The sequence below is a fragment of the Marmota monax genome, unplaced genomic scaffold, assembly GCF_021218885.2.
Source record: "Marmota monax isolate L192 unplaced genomic scaffold, Marmota_monax_Labrador192_F-V1.1 WCK01_AAM20220418_F8-fsc00087, whole genome shotgun sequence".
Classification (NCBI taxonomy): Eukaryota; Metazoa; Chordata; class Mammalia; order Rodentia; family Sciuridae; genus Marmota; species Marmota monax.
In genome coordinates this window covers 395,330-414,303 of record NW_026693476.1, presented here as the reverse complement: position 1 = coordinate 414,303, position 18,974 = coordinate 395,330, and the positions used below count along the sequence as shown (strand labels likewise).

The window sequence follows — 18,974 nt, the reverse complement described above, 5'->3', positions numbered from 1 at the left end:
TAAAAAACACGGATGTTTATAAACTTTTGCAACTGACTGAGACATTGTACAATTGATAACATCCTTAGATCTTGTCTTACCTTCCTTTTTCCCATACCAGAAATGTGTGTCTTGGATTTTAGTGCAAAAATGTTACTTTACCATATAAAATCCTTATTCATTTGAAAGCATTCCTTAAAAATATGTCCTCCAGTGGGATCCAAGATGGCGGGCCAGAGGGGAACAGCATTCTGTGTCACTCTGTGACCTGGGACTCAAGTAGTGGGAATACTGCTTCTCTGTGAGAGATAGAGGACCCCCCTATAGCTGTTCTCACTTAGGAATCAAGGCCTCCATACCTGTGCAGGGCTCCAAGGCTCAGCATCAGAGCAGGACCCCAAACTACTCACCCGTGCAGGACTCCTGGGTGCCAGAGTGGGACCACTGGCATCAGCACCAGTGCAGAACTCAGGGCCACCCACCCACACAGAAATCCAGGACACAACTCCCATGCAGGATCTCTGGCCGCTACCCATGCACAGGAACTCTGGCAGCCACTCTCGTGTGGACCCCCATCTACCAATGTGGGGTGCTGAGAGCCACCGCCGAGTCTGTATGGCCCCTGGCATTTTGCCAACAGTATTGATTGACAGGCGAGGCATTACTATCCGCCTCTGCCGCAACTTTTGAGTTCTCGCACTATTTTGGAGTTCTCGTGGGGATTTCCGGGGATTCCCCGAGAGTTCCCATTGGTTGGGGGAGTGCAGGAGGAGGGATTTCCGGGAGAGATATTTCCGGCTGGGGGTTCCTGGACAAGCCTCCTGGCGCATTCGGGAGGATTCCCCGGGAGCTGTGTGAAGTGTTTTCCTGCAGTATAAAAATAAAGTTTGTTCCTGCTTCAGTGGCTCGTGATTTGTGCCCAGCCAGACTGCGGCATTTGGCGGCCCGTTCGGGGAACGTCTGAAGCTTCGGGGTAAATGAAATTGCTTGCCCCTAAGGGAAGGCGAGAGAATGGGTGACCATTTTAAAAAACAATGTGTTCTTGTTTTGATTTGTTTTGTGTTTGTTTCAAGCTGCCTATCCCTAGAATTTTCTCAGGCAGATTGGGAAAAATGGTTGGCTCAAGGTTTGAAGTTGTTCGCCCCTGAGGAAGAGATAGAAATAGACCACAAATGCACATGTCAAGAAAATAGGAAAATTGATACAACGATTTTTTGTTCCGTTTTTGTTTCATTCTGTTTCGGTTTTGTTTTGTGTTATCTTACTGGGTTGCATTATCTTTATAACAGATTAGAAATTAGTAAAAAACAAACTGAAAGAGTGTTAAGTAAATTGTTAGAGGTTCAGACCATGGAGAAAGACATTTTAGATCATGCAAAAGAGAAGGTCTCTCAAGCTAGTCAGACAGAGGAAGAAAATTTAAAGGAAGAAAGCTTAGAGGAGAAACAGCTATTAGGGAAAAAGCTACAACAGGAGGCTGCTACTAACACCGTTCTATCACCAGAGGGCGTAATTCAACCAACAGCTCCCCCTATGGAGATAGCTGAGTGGCCCTCAAACCCCGTAGTTGATAGATGGGATCCTGAGACAGGACCTCAAAGATTAGCATGCCCTGTACTTGAGCAGGCAGGAGGGCAGCGAATTCACCGTGCTTTAGATTTCAAAACAGTGAAGCAGTTAAAGGAGGCTGTAACAACCTATGGTCCTCAAGCACCGTTCACTGTAAGCATGGTCGAATCCATTACCAACTTGGACATGACGCCAGCAGATTGGGCTAGTATGTGTAAATCTGTGCTAAATGGAGGACAATATTTGTTATGGAAGGTTGCCAATGAGGAATTTTGCAGGGAGACAGCTAGACGAAATGCAGCAGCCGGTTACCCTCAAAGAAATCTAGATATGTTGTTAGGAAAAGGACCTTATGAGGGTCAACGGCAACAAATTGAATATGATCCTGGCGTATACGCACAAATTGCTGTAGATGCGGTTAGGGCATGGAAAACTTTACAGGGGCATGGAGGTTTACAAGGTCAATTATCTAAGGTAATACAAGGAACTAATGAACCTTACGCTGAATTTGTAGATAGGCTTATTCAAGCAGCTTCCAGAATTTTTGGGGATACAGAACAGGCAATGCCATTTATAAAACAACTGGCTTATGACCAAGCAAATCATTGTTGCAGAGAGGTCATTAGACCATGGAGACATGAAGATTTAAACACATATATTAAATTATGTAGAGACATTAACGAACAAGGGCAAGTCTTAGCAGCAGTACAACAGGCTTTAGATGCCAGGCCAAAAACATGCTATAATTGTGATCAAACAGGACATTTTAAAAGGAGTTGCCCCATAGGAGGAGGGTTTAACAAAGCTAGATATCAAACGAATAGAATACCGGGTATTTGCCCACGATGCCGTAGAGGGAAACATTGGGCTAATGAATGCCGTTCTCAAACCACCATAGAGGGTATTCCGTTATCAAAAAACAGACAAGGACCAAGTGTTTACCCACGATATCGTGGAGAAAGGCATCGAGCTCCATTGCCAAAAAACGGACAGGGGGGCCCAATGCTCCGGGGCCCACGACCACAAATGTACGGGGCACTGGAGGAACCCAGAAACACCATGGAGGAAGCCAGCAACACCATCAGGGTAGTGCCCAGGACACATTATCCATCAGATCTCTCATCAGACGAACCAGAGGAAGCGCAGGGTTGGACATCTGCGCCTCCGCCAGAGCAGTACTAACTCCAAAGATGGGAGTTCAAATCATTCCCACAGGAGTAAAAGGACCTCTTCCCCAAGGAACAGTAGGCTTATTGTTAGGACGCAGTTCTTCTACGCTAAAAGGACTTATGATAAGTCCCGGGGTAATTGATCCCGATTATGAAGGTGAAATAAAAATTATAGCTAGTTCTCCAAAGGGTATATCAGTAATTTCACCAGGAGATAGAATAGCACAGTTATTAATAATACCCAGCCTACATGATAAATTTTCCAGTAGTACTATAGAAAGAGGTTCCAGGGGATTAGGCTCCACAGGTGTAGATTGGGCTATGCTGTCTTTAAATTTAGATTCTCGTCCCATGCTAAAACTAAATATTCAAGGACATGAATTTAATGGACTACTGGATACAGGTGCAGACCTTAGCATCATATCTCGTCAAGAATGGCCAAAACATTGGCCGTTACAACAAGCCACTCAAACGCTTCGAGGCCTAGGAGTGGCGACTAATCCCCATAGAAGTGCAATGGTATTAGATTGGAAGGATCCTGAAGGATGTGAAGGAACTATACAGCCATATGTATTGGATCATCTTCCTATAAATTTATGGGGACGAGATGTCCTAGATCAATTAGGTTTGACATTAACAAATAACATCAATCCAAATGCGCCCACTATTAGGGCTAGACAAGGTTTCAGGAAAGAAAAAAGATTAGGAGAACAAGGCATAGCAGCACCAATTCAAATAGATCAGGGAATAAATAGACATGGACTGGGTTTTCAGAAGGGGTCACTGAGGCAATAAAAATTACTTGGAAATCAGACAGACCAGTATGGGTTCCTCAGTGGCCCCTGACTAAAGAAAAGATACAAGCAGCCCATGACCTGGTCAAACAACAATTAGCAGAGGGACATATACAACCTTCCGTATCTCCTTACAATACTCCCATTTTTGTCATTAAAAAGAAATCTGGTAAATGGAGATTATTGCAAGATTTAAGAGCCATTAATAATGAGATGGTTATTATGGGACCTGCTCAATCGGGGATTCCTCAATTGTCTGCTTTGCCAAAAACCTGGTACGTTTTAGCTATAGATATTAAAGATTGTTTTTTTTCAATTCCAATTCATCCTGAGGATAGTCCACATTTTGCATTTACTATCCCTGCACTGAATCATGAAGGTCCTGATCAGAGATATGAATGGAAAGTACTCCCTCAAGGGATGGCTAACAGCCCAACTATGTGTCAAATTTATGTTAACAAAGCAATCCAGCCACTTAGAAATCAAAATCCTAAACTACAAATATTTCACTATATGGATGATGTATTGTTAGCACACAAAGATAAAAACACATTGCTAGAATGTTATGCCACACTTACAAATTTATTAAAAAATTATAATCTAGAGATAGCAATAGATAAAGTACAATTACATTTTCCAATTAATTATTTAGGAGTTCTATTATCCTCAACCATGGTCCGTCCACCAAAAATTCAAATACGAGTAGATCAACTCAAATCACTTAACGACTTTCAAAAGTTATTAGGAGACATAAATTGGATAAGGCCTTATCTAGGCATACCAACAGGAGAGTTGGGACCTTTATTTGATATCCTAAAAGGTCCATCAGATCCAAATTCACCCCGCATGTTAACGCCTGAAGCAAGAAAGGCATTAAAAATTATTGAAACATATATGGAAAATATGCATTTGGATAGAATTGATATAACTTTGCCTTTATTATTTATTGTAATACCAACAAAAAATATTCCTACAGGAGTATTTTGGCAAGAAGGTCCATTATTGTGGATACATTTATCTTATTCTCCTAACACTATTCTTACTAGGTATCCTGAGGCTGTAGGACAATTAATACTCAAAGGAATAAAAGCAGCAAAGGGAGTGTTTGGAATTTCTCCCAATAAAATTATTACTCCATATACTATGGATCAAATTGATGAGTTAGCTAATGAGTTAAATACTTGGGCAATAATCATGTGTAAATCTAATGTTTCATTTGATAATCACTTACCATCTAATCCTTTGTTGTCTTTTTGGTCTTCGCATCCTGTAGTTTTTCCAAAAATGACAAGAAAAACCCCTATCATGAATGCTCCAAATGTATTCACTGATGGGTCAAATAATGGTACAGCAGCAGTAGTTACCCCTGATCAAACTTTTACATTTTTAGTACCCAAACAATCAGCTCAAAAGGTAGAGCTTAATGCAGTTTTACAAGCTTTTGTGATGTTTAAAGATTCTGTATTTAATTTATTCTCTGATAGTCAGTATGTAGTTAATGCTATAGTATCCCTTGAAGATGCTGGCAGGATTTCCCCTTCCTCTACTGTTTTCTCTTTGTTTTCTGCTATACAAAGTCTAATCTGGGACAGAAAAGATCCATTCTTTATAGGACATATCAGGGCACATACAGGATTGCCCGGAGCCCTTAGTTTGGGCAACGATTTAGCAGATAAAACTACACATGACATACATATTTTCTCTACACTAGAAGAAGCTACACATTTTCATAAAAGGTTCCATGTCAATGCTAATACTTTACAAAAGCGTTTTAAAATAACTAAGGAACAAGCTAGACAAATAATAAAACAATGTCAAAATTGTGTGACCTTTTTACCACAAGTTAATCTTGGAGTCAATCCTAGAGGACTGATACCTAACCATATTTGGCAGATGGACGTCACACACTTGCCACAATTTGGAAAATTAAAATATTTGCATGTTACAGTTGATACTTCTTCCGGATTTTTGATGGGCTCCCTTCATTCCGGAGAAAAAACTAAAGATGTTATAGCTCATTGCTTACAAAATTTTGCCACTGTGGGCATTCCAAAACAGTTAAAAACAGATAATGGTCCTGGTTATACTTCTACCTCTTTTAAACAATTTTGCTCATCATTTGGCATTACTCATATAACAGGAATTCCATACAATCCACAGGGACAAGGCATAGTTGAAAGAGCTCATCAAACTATTAAAATGTACTTACTAAAGCAAAAAGAGGGAATTGGAAAGGGGTATATGTCACCCAAAGATAAACTTAAAATAACCCTTTTTACTCTAAACTTTTTAAATTTGGATTCCTCAAGGCTTAGTGCTGCGGAAAGGCATATGTGTCCAAAAAATGTACATAAGCCTAAGGTACTTTGGAAGGATATTCTAACAGGACAATGGAAAGGTCCTGACCCAGTGATTGTCTGGAGTCGGGGTTCTGTTTGTGTTTTTCCACAGGGAGAACAGCAGCCGATTTGGATTCCAGAGAGATTAACTAAAACAATTTCTACAGGCCAAAAGGAAGATGATTTGACTCAAATCCATAACAGCTGATATCCAGAACTCCAGTTTGGCTATTCTTACATCTGCGACAGTGATTAACCAGGATGCTTTTTTCAATATTTATTTTATTATTTGCCTTTTCCCACATCATAAAGTTCTATTTTATTTTTGAGCTCATACAGACCTAGGTTAATGTTTTTCTGATCAGTTTTATTTTTTGACTGTGGAGTTTTTAAGCATTGCAATGGAGATTTCACCTAGGTAAAGCTACAAGGCCTTTACTATTGTCTTATGTGTTGTATGTTATGTGTGCACACTTCTGTTTTGTGTTGTATGTCTGTATGTGCGTATGTCCATATATCATATATGAGGAGCGCTCATGAATAAATGGATCCGAATTTTTTTATTCACGTGATTTTAATGGTTTAATTTAGATTGGGTAAACAGCTGTTGAAAATTGTTTTAATATGTGAACAAATAAGGAGGTTAACAGATCTGTTTGTTTACTTTCACCTTTCCTTCTCATTATATTTAATAATTCTGTTCAGGATAATGTAAATTGTTCAAAAAATTGTTTTCTTAGTGCCTGTTGGAATGTTACATAATTTTTTTCTTAGCATCATTGCCAGAATTCCTATCTTCATCCCAGTGCCGGTGAAGACAAAGATAAAACCAAACTACAGCTTCTTCGATAGTTATCACAACAAACTGTAAAAACTGATGCATCAATGAATAATAACTCAACAAGTAATGCTCAATTAAGGAGTTGATTTACTTTGGGAGGAAATGGACATATTGACAGATTCCTCTGCTTTGAATTGCTTGCAGAACTTGCCTGGACTATGTATCACTTGTATGCATTGTGAACTATCTGTTGGTACAGCGAATTGTGGTAGTGCTGGAGTATTTTTGCTGATGGTGTCACCGGTGGTACAATTTTTCAAAGGAGCCCTCAATTGGCTTAGTGTCATGGCATTTTGCATCCTCCTCCCTTCTACTAGTGATGGTCTAAAATTTGGGGGCCAACAGAGGTGAGGCAAAGAACCTCACCCCCCCACTGGTGCAAAGGCCTATCCACAAGTATGGCTGTATGCTGGACCGGTAGTCAGTGACGGGTATGATCCAATTGCAGTGGTACCAACCTAAGACAGGAGGCTGACGCCTAGAGGTCAGTTCATCCGATGACGGGTAAGGACCATATGTTGAATTGGACTGCCTAACAGGCACGGTCCCTAAGCCACATTGCTTGTTGTTTAATTAAACAAAAAGGGGGAGATGCTGAGAGCCACCGCCGAGTCTGTATGGCCCCTGGCATTTTGCCAACAGTATTGATTGACAGGCGAGGCATTACTATCCGCCTCTGCCGCAACTTTTGAGTTCTCGCACTATTTTGGAGTTCTCGTGGGGATTTCCAGGGATTCCCCGAGAGTTCCCATTGGTTGGGGGAGTGCAGGAGGAGGGATTTCCGGGAGAGATATTTCCGGCTGGGGGTTCCTGGACAAGCCTCCTGGCGCGTTCGGGAGGATTCCCCGGGAGCTGTGTGAAGTGTTTTCCTGCAGTTTAAAAATAAAGTTTGTTCCTGCTTCAGTGGCTCGTGATTTGTGCCCAGCCAGACTGCGGCAGTGGGGTTTGCCCCATCGCCTCCATCTTGGGATTCTGTAGCCACTGCCTTACTCCCTTATGCATAGTAGCCTGCCTGCACCTGGGGACATCGCACAGGCTCTGAAGACAGTTGACAGCCACAAGACTGCATGCCACAGAGCTCATTTCTGCCCAATACCATCACCACCCAGCTCCCCCCACCAGACCCAACACCACATGGCTGAAGGCAGCCGCCTCCATCTTCGGTCACCGTCATCGCCATCTTTGGTCAGGTAACTCTCAGTTTGGAATGCCCACTGGCCAGGTACCCATAGTTTCTAACTCCCCCATCTCCCTGGCTGTCACTAACACAGCACAGTGATTGCCCAATACCAAACAGCTGTCCTCGACAATAATTAAACTGTGGAACCAACCTAAATGCCCTTCAATAGATGAATGGATACAGAAACTATGGTATATATACACCATAATTTTATATAGAATATTATCAACATTAAAAGAGAAGAAAATTACGGCATTTACAGGTAAATGGATGGAGTTGGAGAATATCATGCTAAGTGAAGTAAGCCATCCCAAAAACCTAAGGCGAAATGTTCTCTCTGATAAATGGATGCTGATCCATAATGGGGAGGGGGAGGCATGGGGAAAATAGAGGAACTTTGATTGGGCAAAGGGGAGGGAAGGTGGAGAGGTTGCATGGGGGCAAGAAAGATGGTGGAATGAGATGGACACCAATTACCCTAGGTACATGTATGACTGCACACATGGTACAATACTACATTGTGTACAACCAGAGAAATGAAAAGGTGTGCTACAATTGTGTACAGTGAAACAAAATACATTCTACTGTCATATATACCTAATTAAAATAAATAAACAAATTTTAAAAAGTGAAAAAATTTAAGCAGATATATAAAAAGTACTTTAAAAAGTGAAAATCCCAAGGTCTAATAGAAGGAAAGAAATAGTGGAAAGCAGAGGGACAGTCACACGACTCATCCTAAGAAGGTTAGAAATTTTTCAAAGATTTTTGAGGAATAAAGGGATTTTTAAAAAGTTAAAACAAAACACTTGAGGCCAAGGAAGTCTGAAATAAAGGTATTTTTGAGACATTCCATACAAACTCTAGCCAGGACAAAGAAAAAAACCACATCCCAGGCAGTTTCCCACAGCCAGCAGCATCAGGTCAAGGTAGCATTTGGAAGATATCTGTCCCACCAGAGGTAAGAGCATTTGTGTAAACTTTGGGGGAAGGAAGGTGCTATATTGTCCATAGATTAGATGACAGGACAACGTGAAGCAGACACCATGTGGAAATTGGATTATACAAAGTACTCTTTGCTTCTTGACTAATCCAGGTTGAAATCAGAACATGATGAACATTTTATCAATAACTGTTTCCTCCTTTTCCTTTTTACTCCTCCCTCCCTCCCTCTCCCCCCAGCATGCCTCCCCTACCCTTAGGGTACTGCCTACCAAATCCAAGTCTTGGGTAACTAGAAAAAAGCCACAGGACCTTTTGTGTTTTGAATCTCCAGATTCAACATATACTGAGGAATGTGAACCAGTATTTTCTGTGTAGGTTTAGCCTCCAATTGTTAGCCAAATAGCTTTTTTTATATGCTTTCTTCCAATCTTGTGCCTTGTGCTAATTTTAAGACATATAAGAATATGCTTCTTTTATTAAAAATGTTGGTAGTGGTGAAAGTCAAAAGAAAAAAAATGTAAGCCAACACTCCCAGAACTCTTCACAGCAGGTGGGAAATTATAAATGGTTACTAAGAAATAAAATGAAACCCATGAACAGAGATGGGGTTGAACAAAGATTTTATCACCACATCTTTCAAGGGTGGATGTGATGACCCAGGACCAGTTAATCAACACAGTAGTGCACAAAAACAAAGCAAAAATCTAATCTGAATCAGAGGAATCAAGATACAGATTGACCACAGTCCAAGGTCCCTTGGCTGGAGCTCCTGCTGGGGACACAATTTCTTTTGCACAGGAGAGGGGATAAAGGTCTTAGGGAAGGAGAAATTTCTGGAACATAAAATTGAAAGGTTGACTGAATTCTGAGAAAGGAAATGCGTAAAATGGCTTATGTAAATAAACTGTTTCTCATTAGCTTAAAATTTGATGCAAAGGAAGACTACATCTCGCACAGGAATGCTTCCCTATGGAGAAGAGAGAGGCCAAAACCCATGGGTAAGGTCCTAATAGCAAAGTAAGGGTTGATGGAATACAATGAAAGCATACAGGAGAGGTGTGATCTTTCAACAGGCTTTATGTGAAGTCCCTGCCCCTCTTTCACCTGACTATGTTACAGGAACATACTTTGTATCTAATTGGGAGAGTGTTTCTCCTACAAGTACCATAGAATAGAAAATGTATTTTAGGCAGATTTTCATGGCTGTGACCAAAATGCCTGACAACAAAAATGTAGAGGAGTGAAAGGTTCTTTTGGCTCCTTGTTCCATATATTTTATTCCATGGTGGACCAAGTCCACTCCACTGGGATTAAGATAAGGCAGAACATCATGGTAGAAGGGCCTGATGGAGGAGCACTTGTAATTCATGTCTGATAGAAAGCAGAATAAGAGAGAGGGGAAATTGCTGCAGGAAAGAACAACCCTTCCAAGGCACATCCTTAGTGACCCACCTCTTCCAGCCACACTCCACCTGCCTACAGTTAAAACCTAGCCAAGTTCATTAAACTAGAATCAATTGATTAGGTAATAGCTGTGTTCATCTAAAAAATTCACATCTGAATTTTTCTGCATTAACACAGGAGCTTTGGAGTGGGCTCCTATGCAAACATAACAGCATGAGTACACATCCTTCAAACAATATCAATTATAATTGGTGAGTGGAAATTTGTGACATTGCTTGAGCCTGGAGAATGTAGAGTAATCCCTAGTGTGCAACAGCCTTATGTGTGACAAAAGTGGGGTTTATGCAAAGACTTATGAGCACCATCCAGAGAAAACCAACTAATAGGACTTTGCAGGAGAGGACATTCACTGGATGGGCATGGATTACAGTGATGCTATTCATTAAAGGTGGGGAAAAATCACAGGATGATTCTCCCAAAAATGATGATACTCATTTTTATAAGAGCAGAGCAGGACAGTGGGACTATGTGTGCCACAGAAAACTATGGACAAATTAAAATACGTTGCTGCAATGAGATTTTAAAAGAGAAAACTGAAAAGGATTGCAGTAAATATTTTGAAAGAATGATCTCTGGCCACAAAGATTTAAAAATATGGTGATCATGGTATCTCCCCTGCCAGGTTTGCGGTTCCAACATGGCGGAGCTGACGGTGGACGTTCGCGGCTCTAACGGGGCTTTCTACAAGGATCTCACTAAGCTGCTGAGGCTGGCTGTGAATTTGTGATCTTCCTACCTGATCCTCAGCTTCCCAAGATGCCGGGATTACAGGGATTTATCAAAGATGTTCATGAAGATTCCCTAACAGTTGTTTTTGAAAATAATTGGCAACCAGAACGCCAGGTTCCATTTAATGAAGTTAGATTACCACCACCACCTGATATAAAAAAAGAAATTAGTGAAGGAGATGAAGTAGAGGTATATTCAAGAGCAACTGACCAAGAACCATGTGGATGGTGGTTGGCTAAAGTTCGGATGATGAAAGGAGAATTTTATGTCATTGAATATGCTGCTTGTGATGCCACTTACAATGAAATAGTGACATTTGAACGTCTTCGGCCTGTCAATCAGAATAAAACTGTCAAAAAAAATACGTTCTTCAAGTGCACAGTTGATGTTCCTGAGGATTTGAGAGAGGCGTGTGCTAATGAAAATGCACATAAAGATTTTAAAAAAGCAGTAGGAGCATGCAGAATTTTTTACCATCCAGAAACCACGCAGCTAATGATACTGTCTGCCAGTGAAGCAACTGTGAAGAGAGTAAATATTTTAAGTGACATGCATCTGCGAAGTATTCGTACAAAGTTGATGCTAATTTCCAGAAATGAAGAGGCCACTAAGCATTTAGAATGCACGAAACAACTTGCAGCAGCATTTCATGAAGAATTTGTTGTGAGAGAAGATTTAATGGGACTGGCAATAGGTACACATGGTAGTAATATACAACAAGCTAGGAAGGTTCCTGGAGTTACCGCCATTGAACTAGATGAAGATACTGGAACATTTAGAATCTATGGAGAAAGTGCTGATGCTGTTAAAAAGGCTAGAGGTTTCTTGGAATTTGTGGAGGATTTTATTCAGGTTCCTAGGAATCTTGTTGGAAAGGTAATTGGAAAAAATGGCAAAGTTATTCAAGAAATAGTGGACAAATCTGGTGTGGTTCGCGTGAGAATTGAAGGAGATAATGAAAATAAACTACCTAGAGAAGATGGTATGGTTCCATTTGTATTTGTTGGCACTAAAGAAAGCATTGGAAATGTACAAGTCCTTTTAGAATATCATATTGCTTATCTCAAGGAAGTAGAGCAGCTAAGAATGGAACGCCTACAGATTGATGAACAGCTTCGACAGATTGGTATGGGTTTCAGACCTTCTTCCACCAGAGGGCCTGAAAAAGAGAAAGGATATGCCACTGATGAAAGTACCGTCTCTTCTGTACAAGGTTCTAGGTCTTATAGTGGAAGAGGCAGAGGTCGTCGGGGCCCTAATTACACCTCCGGTTATGGTACAAATTCTGAGCTGTCTAACCCCTCTGAAACAGAATCCGAGCGTAAAGATGAGCTGAGCGATTGGTCATTGGCAGGAGAGGATGATCGGGAGAGCAGACATCAGCGTGACAGCAGGAGACGCCCAGGAGGAAGAGGCAGAAGTGTTTCAGGGGGTCGAGGTCGTGGTGGACCACGTGGTGGCAAATCCTCCATCAGTTCTGTGCTCAAAGATCCAGACAGCAATCCATACAGCTTACTTGATAATACAGAATCAGATCAAACTGCAGACACTGATGCCAGCGAATCTCATCACAGTACTAACCGTCGTAGGCGGTCTCCTAGAGGAAGGACTGATGAAGATGCTGTTCTGATGGATGGAATGACTGAATCTGATACAGCTTCAGTTAATGAAAATGGGCTAGTCACAGTTGCAGATTATATTTCTAGAGCTGAGTCTCAGAGCAGACAAAGAAACCTCCCAAGGGAATCTTTGGCTAAAAACAAGAAAGAAATGGCAAAAGATGTGATTGAAGAGCATGGTCCTTCAGAAAAGGCAATAAATGGCCCAACTAGTGCTTCTGGCGATGAAATTACTAAGCTGCAGCGTACTCCAGGAGAAGAAAAGATTAATACCTTAAAAGAAGAGAACACTCAAGAATCAGCAGTCCTGAATGGTGTTTCATAAACTGAAGAAGTTCCTAGTTTACAGTTCTTTTACATTACATTTACAATAGTGCTTGTACAAGCTTGCCAAAGATAGAATATGGATCGCCAGTCTTTACATCACACTTTCAGTTCCTCCATTTGGAATTCAGAAAGGGGAGGGATCCTGAAGAAATCATATGTTAAACATACTTTGACACCTACTGTGTTATAAAATATATCATCAGATGTGCCTTGAGAATAGTATATGTAACATTAAAAAAAGTTGCTGGCTATAAAAAAAATAAAAAATAAAAATAAATAAAAATAAAAATATGGTGAATATAATTGGAGATGAAACTAAAGTTCCTGAGACAAATACATTCAAGTTTTGAATTCAGATGGCCACGGCATTCCTGCAAGGTTGCTCCTGGGAGAGACTTATGTCATGTTTTCAGGTAAGTATGAATAAAAGCACTTCCTTCAGACTCCCAGCTTTTTTGACAGTTTGTGAGAGTTGACCCCAGTGAGCCCATTTTGATTCTAACCATTTTCACATTTCTTTCCCACTATCAGACATTAATTTAAGCTATTCACATGAATAGAATTCATGAAATCTTGAAACCTGAAATATCACAATGTCTTAGGAGACATCAGGGAAACCTTCTACTGGCATGCTACTGCCCAAGGAGACCTGAATCAAATAGAAATGGTTTACATAGGACCCTGCTACCTGAGGGAGGCAGGGAGAAGATAGTCATAAGCACATAACCTATTTCCCTAGGATTGGAAGTATGTAAAGAGCTGCTGGAGTCTATCAACACTTGGACAGAGACCTAGAAACAGCTCTCAACTAACCAACAGAGACCCATTTGGTTTGCTGTTAACAGGTCCAAGATGAATAGATGGCAATAATTACCATGGAAATAAGTCTGATGGAAGAAGATAATTAATAAGCTCAGTGGGATGAATTGCATGTATAAAAATGAAACCATGAGAAAAAAGCCTCTTGTGTCCTGGGGTTTTGTGAATCATGGGAAGTGGCCAAATTCATGCCCTGCATCAGGCAGAAGGGCAGAAGAACCCTGGTACATACAAGGACAACCACTTGGGGAGCAACCATGTGGACATATTCCAGAGTGCACACTGAAGTAGGACTTAATGTCCATCAAAAAAATCGCTTCCAAGTTGGGAAGATTCTTGGAATTGACAATGTGATGTCCCCATTTTGACAATGAATATGGTCACCTAGGTCTGCAAAATGAATTGGCATGATGGTTCTATAGCAATCGAGATGGGGCTTAATCAAGACAAGTTTTTCTCCCACCCTTTCAGGGTCATGATACCATAGAAAATTGTCTGTCTTCCTGCAAAAGGTATAGAGGCAGCAGATGGCTACAGAATCCATGGAGGGAAGATCCTGAACATTCTGGCCAGTGAGACTGTTTCTGGAAATCCTGGGAGCCACAGATGCACCATGATAGGACTAGAAATGGCTCTGTATCTGGCTTTGCTTACTCAGTGCCACAGACAAATAAATGCTCAGAAGGCTACAGACCAGAGCAGAAGCTGTTGCACAAGCTTAGACAAATATTAGTTCTGCAAAACAAGGAACTCTCTGTATAGCCCATGCTTTCCAGCAATGGACAGAGAGAGACGCTCCTCAGTAATAATTTTCTAGAGAATGAAAGGGGCAAATAAAACACTGGATGTCTAAAGTGGAGGAGATAAAGGAATGAAGGGCTGCCATCCACCCCTTCTCAAGTCCGTGCTCACACTCAGAAATAGTGAGGCTCAAAGAACATCCCCCCGTGATAGTGCTCTGTAGTCCTGGTGGACTGGTGGGGACAGAGGAGAGGATGGTGGTAAGACTGTGCAACTCCTGCCAAAAAAGGAGCATGCCGATATGACAACCATATACATATGCATCTATTTGTGTAAGTTTGTGTGTGTATATATACACTTATATACATATATATGGATTTATATTAATAGTTTTTTTCCTCACCTCAATTTTTTTTTCTCAGTTTGTGTACCAATACCTGACACCGTGGTCACAAATTCAGGACTACCGTCAACTGCACATCTGCGATAGTGACGATTCCTGATAACCTAATTCCCAAGAGTGTAATGGGGTTGGTCCTGCTTCACCCCATCCTGCTAACGAGGGAGCAACAGTGAATACAGGTCTATAGCCTGGTAGTCAACATGGTCCACTGGTTCTAAACCAATGTAACCAACCCCATCCTAACCAGTGAACTAGGAGAGGCACTTGCTGGGCTAGTATTGCTGCCTGCTGTGTACACAGGCACAGTGGCTAAACTCAATGTCCTTTCCAAAGGTGAAAAATGTTTGTTGATTAATGAGGCAGAGGATGAGGGGAAACTGAGAGCCAGGAAGGAGTAAGAGGATTATAAATTCAGGAAACTCAAATATTTTATTATACCTGCAGCAAGGCACAGAACAGGAGAGGACAATGTCCCTCAGCTGAATTACACCACATGCCAGAAAGGAAGCTCCTTGTTTGCAGAGAGCTCTCTGACTTCTGAATACGGAGGGGACATGCAAGTCAAATGAAATCCTCAGTAGCCTCTCCCTGGACATATATGAATATAATATGATTGACTGAACTGATTGTCAACAATTCAGTGAGATTCAAGCTATGTGGAAGATTCTTTTGGCTTATATATCAGTTTGACATAGTGTTCTGTGATCAAAAAAGCAAAATGTGACTTAATATTATGATACATATACTGTGGGATTTGCTTACAGTTCCTGGCTCTTATTGATGCCCAATGCAGGACACAGGAGGTCATGGATCTATTTATTCCAAAGGTTCCTATCCCATACCCTCCAGGAAGAAATGCTGAGTAATCTAAACAGATAGGCCTTACTAGCTACTCATCCAGTTTGCTCTTGGTCACATTCTTTCTGTGCAATCACACTTTGAAGTATTGGTCCATGTTTAACCACGTTTATACAACGAAGTCTCCATGAAACTCCAAAAGGACAGGGTTCAGAGAGCTGTAGGCGTGGAGATGCCTGGAATGTGGTATGTGCAGCATGAACCAGGAAACTACATGCACTTTCTCCTACACCACACCCTGTCCATCTTTTTCTGTATTCTCTGCAATCTCCTTAATGATAACCACCTAATGCAAGCAAATATTTCTCTGAGTTCTATGAGCTTCTCAATCACTTTAATAAACCTTAATAGGAGGAACTTGCTAGAACCAGAAATTTTAGACAATCCCTTAAAAACAATTGCTTAAAAGTACAGGTCAAACAACTTTGGGCATACAACAGCTGTCTAAGCAGTAAGGGGATGGTCTTGGGAACAGGGCTTTCACCCTGTGAGGTCTATCACCATCTCCAGGTAGAGAGTGTCAGAATTGGCTTGGAGTAGAGGCTGCTCAGCTGGTGACCTCTACATAATTGATTCCCTGCATGGTGGAGAGAAATTCCCACATATTTTGGGATCACGGAAGTGATGTGTGGGGTGAGAGAACAGCGGGAGAAATGAATTGGAGTGGGTTTTCCCTTACATCATCCACAAGGGCTTTCTGTGTACTGCACTCAATGGACTTCTTTCTTTAGACCTCTGCAGGGTCACCCTGTCATCACACCTCCTACTGGCTGGGTTCCGATTCCTTCATTGGCCTTGACTGCTTGGAGTGGCCTGGTGACAGGAGCAGGAGGCTATCTAGGCCAGAGCACCATCTATTTGTTGGTGCAGTAAGAATAGTGCAGGAGATTAAGGCTCTGGACAAGGTACTCAAACTGGAAACCAGGGAGGAATTCTTTAGTAAGTGAGCTTGAGGCTTGAGAGTGAGACTCCATTCCCCCACATTCAAGCAAAGTTGGAGCCATAAGGTTCCTCCCATGTCTATACTTACGAGAAATCTCGGATGGCATTGCTTTCAGGAGACAGGATTCTTTCTGGTTCAGAACTGGAGAGGGTGGCAGTTGATGGCCACTGAGCTTCTAGGACCCCATCCCTTATATCTAGAGAATATCACATCAGATCATTCCTCTGTTCACAACTCTTTTTGGGGAGATGGGGGTGATGCTGGGGTTGAACTCAGGGGCCCTCTACCACTGACCCACATCCCCAGCCCTATTTTGTATTTTATTTAGACAGAGGTCTCACTAAGTAATTTAGTGCCTTGCATTTACTGAGTCTGGCTTTGAACTTGCAATCCTCCTGCCTCAGGCTTCTGAGCCACTGGGATTATAAACATGCACAACCATACCTGGCAGCTCACAAGATTTCACTGTGCTGAAGGTGCTGGTATGGCAATTGGTGTGTATCATCAACAGACCCTCATAAATGGAACTCTGCACCTCTTAATTGCCCATAATTGGGTTCTTTCTTTGTTTCTGTTGTTCTGTTCTGTTCTGCTCTGTTTTGTTGGGAGGTGGGGATACATTTAGCATTTTCAGTAGAAGTGAAGAAAAATGAATTGAAAGTAAAACTGTGTATTTAGGTCTCAGAATGCTACAGAGAGACAGAGACAGGGAAAGTTACAAGTGTGGGAATATGCAAATCATGAATTCTGTGGAGTGGCACTCACACTAAAGCTATACTTGTAAACTGTGGTCTGAAGGAGAAATGGAAAAGAATCCCTCGGGAACTGCCGGCAACACCCTTAGGTCTGCAGCAGGCATCAGGGTAGAGGGTCACCAGCAGGGGTAAGGTCAGGAAGTGGTAAGGAGAATGCCCTCAGGACCCTCAGATGTGAAAAAAAAAAAACAAAAGCCAGTTACTGCCCAGCTCTGTGAGGTGTACAGCCTTCAGCATGTTTATGTCAGTAGCACAGGAAGCAAAGCAGAGAGGTGGGATCTGGACAAGGCCTTCACTCTCACTTTTAGCCCAGTGATTTCTGTCATTGAACACACTGAGGCATTTTCACAAATGGAGGCATTGTCACCAAAAGGCAGACAAGGGTGAGCAGAGGAAGAGAAGTGGATATTGGATTGGATGGTGGCCTCCACTCAATAAGCATAAGGCCTCCAAATGCTTGGGACAACAGGGTCCTCCATTCCTACCTCAGACTGGCACAGAACTGCCTCTTACAGGCAGTCAGAGCTCCTGCACACACACCAGCATGCACTGCATGACATGCAGCACACAGAGGAGGAAAAGCCAACAGGGCAATGGCAGGCAGCTCCAGCCTGCACTCTCCCTTCCCCTACCTGCTCCTGGGGACTGCAGCCTGTGGGAAGGAATAAGGAAAACAGGGGCAGATGCTCCGCCACTGGCTAAAGTGCTAGGGGAAAACATGAGCACAGAGAGAAAGCTGAGCCTAAGGTGTTGGGAGGACCACCAGAGAGCAGGTGGGATTTGGGGAAGAGACCAAGGAGCGCACCTTGAGGAAACAGCCTGAGAGCTAGTGCAGAGCGGAGGCTGAGTGTGCAGGTGGCACCTGAGGAGAGACAAGGGGAGTGCAGAAGCTTGATGTCAACTAAGCAGGATTAACTGGGATTCTTTAGGGAGCACAGGTGCAGACTGACCCCAGCACTAGGTAACGCTGACCTCAGTGGTACCAGGTAGAGTGTCCAAGTGGATGATGTACTGCTCAAGTCCTGGTGGGAAAGTGTCAAATGTAAATTTTCCTAACAACTATATTGAGTTTAAACATTTGAACTATTTCTAAAGTTTACAAAAAATGTGTGCAATAGAGCAGAGACTGGACTTTGGCATCCTTCTATGCACCTTCCTGTCTTATGTGGTGAAGTGTTAAGAAAGGCACTTGGCCTGACCCTGACCTTTGTCTTTCCAGTTGGGGAAGGTGTGTGGAAGTGGTCTCTAGGAGCCATTGACAGCAAAGGCTGGAGTCTTACAATGACTTTGCCTCTATTCCTCTGGACACAGAAGAGGACTTGAGGCTGATGGCTTCTACCTCCTGTCATCCCAAAGAAAGGAGATGCCTAACTAGCACTACAGGCTTCTTTACAATTATTGCCACTAAAATTGCTGGCATAGCTTGAATAAAATTTATAGATACTTGACCTCCAATCTAGCACTCGATATTCAGGTTTTATAAGTAAATGCTCAAAAAAC

General features: G+C 42.0%; 1 protein-coding gene across 3 annotated transcripts; it reads left to right on the top strand.

The window, feature by feature from the left end:
* Window positions 1–10,917: 10,917 nt before the first annotated feature.
* On the top strand, window positions 10,918–13,228 carry LOC124101943 (FMR1 autosomal homolog 1-like). Of its 3 annotated transcripts, none has more exons than XM_058583586.1 (2): window positions 10,918–10,995; window positions 11,052–13,227. In XM_058583586.1, the coding sequence occupies exons 1-2, from the start codon at window positions 10,918–10,920 to the stop codon at window positions 12,951–12,953; spliced, it is 1,980 nt and encodes a 659-aa protein (XP_058439569.1). In that variant the 3' UTR covers window positions 12,954–13,227. The 3 variants fall into 3 exon arrangements, with proteins under 3 accessions (XP_058439569.1, XP_058439567.1, XP_046314124.2); XM_058583584.1 differs by having other exon boundaries at window positions 10,968–12,222; window positions 12,322–13,228; XM_046458168.2 differs by having other exon boundaries at window positions 10,980–12,135; window positions 12,223–13,226.
* The last annotated feature ends 5,746 nt before the right edge of the window (window positions 13,229–18,974 follow it).